This window comes from Candoia aspera, chromosome 4 (assembly GCF_035149785.1).
Source record: "Candoia aspera isolate rCanAsp1 chromosome 4, rCanAsp1.hap2, whole genome shotgun sequence".
Taxonomy (NCBI): Eukaryota; Metazoa; Chordata; class Lepidosauria; order Squamata; family Boidae; genus Candoia; species Candoia aspera.
Window position 1 is genome coordinate 88,236,025 of NC_086156.1, and position 4,646 is coordinate 88,240,670.

The 4,646-nt window shown below is 37.0% G+C and overlaps 1 protein-coding gene across 1 annotated transcript; it reads left to right on the top strand.

The window, feature by feature from the left end:
* The first annotated feature begins 1,889 nt into the window (after positions 1-1,889).
* LOC134496354 (olfactory receptor 1E16-like) lies at positions 1,890-2,843 on the top strand. The gene has a single exon (XM_063302085.1). It carries the CDS (start codon positions 1,890-1,892, stop codon positions 2,841-2,843), a length of 954 nt encoding a protein of 317 aa, XP_063158155.1.
* Positions 2,844-4,646: the final 1,803 nt, after the last annotated feature.

Below are 4,646 nucleotides of genomic sequence, written 5' to 3' on the forward strand. Positions count from 1 at the left end.
TGTAAGGAAAACACCTAAGCAGGGGCTACTCATGCCAGATACCACAGAAACCGAGTGTGGAGGACAAATATATGGATATATTGTATCAGCAGATTCAATATCAGCAAATCATTGAATATTATTTGTGCATGAATGTGCCCCTACAGACCCCCAAAATGCATTTCCTGAAAAAAGATTTCAAATACATCAACTAGTCTTCCAAATCAATGAACACTGAGTAAGGCAAAGATCCCTAGGAGAAATTATTAATGAAGCGATCTCCTTTGGGATTAGAAGGTGGATTGCATCATTCAGCTTCCTCAGAAAACCAGAAGATCACAGCAAACCTCCCTGGATCCTTTATTTTAAGAGCTAAAGGAAAACATTTTAAGGACATTTATTTTTATGAAGGATTATGGATATGGAGTGCCACTGTGTTCTGCAAGAATTTGGAAAAAAACATCCTGTGCTGAGTGTTGGAACATCTGTGAATCTGAGAGTAACTTGTGGCAAGTAAGTTCTACCTTCAGAAACTGCTTTATTTGGGAAGACATTTTAAAATTAGTTCATTAGAATAAAAGAGAGGCTCACATGGTAATGTGCTTTACTGTGATAGGTAAAGTCATTCAATGTGTGAATTATGGTTTAGCAATATGATCTAGCACAATGGGTGTATCAAACCAAATTATTTTAAAGCACTATCTTCCAGATTTTCCTTATCTTTAAATAATGATGTGCTCCTACTGTAAAAAAAGAATGTCTGAAAAGATTAAGACAGAACTACCTAATGGATAACATTTGACTGAAACAGGTGTTGTACCATCATTGGATGTATTAAATCTGGATGTATTAAATCACATTAGGACTATTTCTAAAGGTTTAGCATACAAAATATAAAGTTTGGATAATTGTGTTATTCTTATTTTAGCTTCTGCTAAATGTTGGAGACTTAACACAATACCATGATGTTTTTCTCTTTTAAAGTTCCAGAATTTGGTGGGCAGCATCACATCTGTAGTTATCTCCTGTTCTGTGTGAAGAGATGTTTCTATTCTTCATCATTTTTAATGTCTATAATAATTTTGTGTAGACTTAATAATATATTGGGAAAAGATTATGTCACAATAATAATTTCTTCCTCATTTGAATTCCAATAAAACTGTATCACACTTTCTACTATTAGCTTTTTTCTTAGATCTATTGATGGTGTCATTGTTTCAAAGCAATCAACAGCACTCATATCTTCTGCACAGTTACTGCTTGTATTTATATACAATTTTAGAACTTAGAGCAGGGAAGCAGGGACTAAAGGGGATCATGATCAAACAGTAATGGAGTTTTAATGTAAATTTGTGTCTACAAAACACAGGAGTCTTATTTATTTATTTACACACACACACACACACACACATAGGGGTGAGTTTGGGTATTTAAACCTTAAAACCAACTCTTAGTCTGAATTTCTTTTAAAAATACTAAAAGGGATCTTCATCGAACAGTAAAGGAGTTTAATGTAAGTTTTTGTACCTACACAACATAGGACTCTTATTTTTGATATATGTTTTCTTGGGGGGTGAGGTTGGGTATAAACATTAAAACCAACTCTTAGTCGGAATTTCTTCTGTCAATTTTCCCAGGATTTCCAGAAAATGATGGCTAAACATTGGAGCACAAGATGCCATCTTATCTCAGTCTTTGATATGATAGTACCCATTAGCTAAAAAACAGATCAAGAATTGGAGAATCCTGGTAGTTCATTTTGGACCAGAGTTTTCATGCCAACTAGAAATCAGGCTAGTTTTCCAAAGGATGTTCAGATTTGCAGATTATGATTTATCTAGTGGGGCATTCAGCTGCATGATTTTCTGATTATGGTGTAGGTTTGGCAGGACATTTCTTGGACTGAAGAAATGCTGAACGCAGAGAAAACAAACCAGACTGGCATCACAGAATTTGTCCTCTTGGGATTGGGGACCCCCTCTGAACTGCAACCTTTTCCTTTCTTGCTTTTCCTGATAATTTATCTTGTGACAATAAGTGGGAACCTCCTCATCATTGTGCTGGTTGTGGCTGACCAACACCTTCACACCCCCATGTACTTCTTCCTAGGGACTTTGTCCTGCCTGGAGACCTGCTGCTCTTCAACTATCTTGCCAAAAATGTTGGCTAGTTTGTTAACTGGAGACAGAAGTATTACTGTGGGTGGGTGCTTAGCTCAGTACTATTTCTTTAGTTCTTGTGCAGCTACAGAATTGTTTCTGCTTGCAGCAATGTCTTATGACCGTTACTTGGCTATATGTAGACCTTTGCTCTATGCTTCTATTATGAGTAGGAAATTATGTTTCCAGCTTATCACTGGGTCATGGATCAATGGGCTGTTAACTAATGGCATCATGGTATTTCTGATTAGTCAGCTATTTTTCTGTGGCCCAAATGTCATTGACCATTACTTTTGTGACCTGAATCCACTGGAAAAACTCTCCTGTAGTGACACAAGCCAGATGGACCTCGGCGTTTTTCTCTTGTCATTTATTGATGGTCTGTTCCCATTTATTCTAACACTCATGTCCTACTTTTCCATCATCACTGCCATCATAAGAATCAAATCCAGCACTGGAAGGAAAAAAGCTTTTTCAAATTGTTCTTCTCATCTCATGGTGGTTTCTCTTTTTTATGGCACCGTTATCATTGTCTACATGTCCCCAGACACACTCACTCTGAGACATCTCAATAAATTTTTCTCCATCTTTTATACAGTGTTTACTCCTTTGGCCAATCCCATCATCTACACTCTAAGAAACAGAGAAGTTCACAAAGCCTTCAGACGGGTTTACAGTAAACTGACATTTTTTGGGAAGGTGTAGCTGATGTGATTCCTGCTAAATATGAAGTCACCAAAATGGGGTTCTATCACCAGTTTCCTAACAGATTTACAATCTCTTTGAAGGCCTTCCATCATCATGCAAAAACATTTCTTTCCATAAACTAGTCAGCTTATCAAGTTTCTGCCAGTTTTAGTCTTCATATTCTGTTCATATTCTGTTCTTCAAATTCCTGGGCTGTTTCTAAACTTTTTTATAGCTGTTTGTGCTGTTTATAATATATACAAAATGTGTTGCCCTGGATATTTTTTAATAATCTTCCAATGATCAGATGTTGATAGTTTTAATTTCTCCTTTATCATATCTGTTTGAGAAGTACCTGTTATGTCTTTTAGCCATCCTGGGCTTTTAAAGGAATTAAAAATAGTAAAACATATTTAAATAATAATTCCTGAAGAAATCAAAATAAAAATGTCTTGTGCAAAATTTTCATTGCTTTATAATTTTCCACTCTTACTGCTTGTGTTTTATCAGCTGTTCCACAGACAGTTTCATTGGCTTGTTAACTTCAGTTTTAATTTTGCTACTTGTTGGAATTTTTTTTCCTGGAAAATCTGAAAATCAATTGCATAAAGTATAATGAATTATTTTCTCCAAAATGCTGCACATCTAAGGATATTTACATCAAAAAGTCATGGGACAAATGATAATCTTGGAAGATCTTGTAAAATATTACTCATTATTGTGTGTATGTGTATGTGTTCTGGGTCTGTGCATGTATGAGCATGTGTGAAAGCCTCATGTTTACTTCAAAAGTCTTGCCTTTAGAGATGACCTTGGTTACTGACTGCCACATGCAGTGACCGTTTGAAGTTATGATGGTGCTGAAAACATAACATTGTGACCAAGATGCACATTTATGATGTTTGCGGTGTCTCTTTCTCAGTCGTGTGTTCACCATTACAGTCATTTAGTATAGTATGTTTTCTCCTGTGCCTGAGCCGTCCCCCACTTGTAGAACACCGAGATTGCCTAAACAAGCAATCTCTTTATTCAACCTTTCCTGTGTCTGACCCATATTTTTCTTCTCCCCCACTTGCACAGCAGAGAGATTGGAGAAGAAGGGATTAGAAGAGAGTAAGTAGAGACACAATGGGGAATACACATTGAAAGGAATGCACTAGCACTGGTTGTTTGCCTAGCACACTCAGGGCTGGGAACCATGAATGTGCCAGGCAAACAGCTGGCACTAGCTCATTCCTCTCAATGTGTATTCCCCATTGTATGCCTGCTTACTCTCTTGTAATTGCTTCTTCTCTAAAGTGTGTAAATACAAACATTATTCCCTTCTTGCCAATTATCCCAGTGCCAGGATGAGCATACCAGAGGGAAAAGGAGTGGGGTAAAAGGGTTATAATATTTGCCCTTTTAACTGCCTTCCTTCTGAGTTGAATTCTGAAGGCCATCCCTGGCATTTGGGCTCACCCAGATGGTGGGGGTTGGATCCCTCTGGGACTGTAAATACATTCAGGACAATTTCTTAATAAACTTTCTCTAAAAGATTTGTTGCCATCCTGGCACCTCCCTTGGTGTTCTCATTCTTTGGTATCCATCCTGCACAAATTAGCAGCAACATTTTTTTTTGGTCATTGTGAAAAGCAGCAGCAGGTCTCCCAGGATTAATTTTATTAAATTTTCATGGAAAGTGTTTTTAGAAATTGGTGTCTTAGAAGCAGAAAACACTTTGCTCAGAGTGGAGATTTTGCAACAGTAATTTGGTACTGAATCTGGGAACATGTACGACTACAACATCCCTTATACAGAACATTTCTGTAAGTGCTCTGA

Coding starts and splice junctions, on each gene's coding strand:
- LOC134496354 (XM_063302085.1), top strand. CDS start 1,890: ATGCTGAACGCAGAGAAAACAAACCAGACTGGCATCACAGAATTTGTC.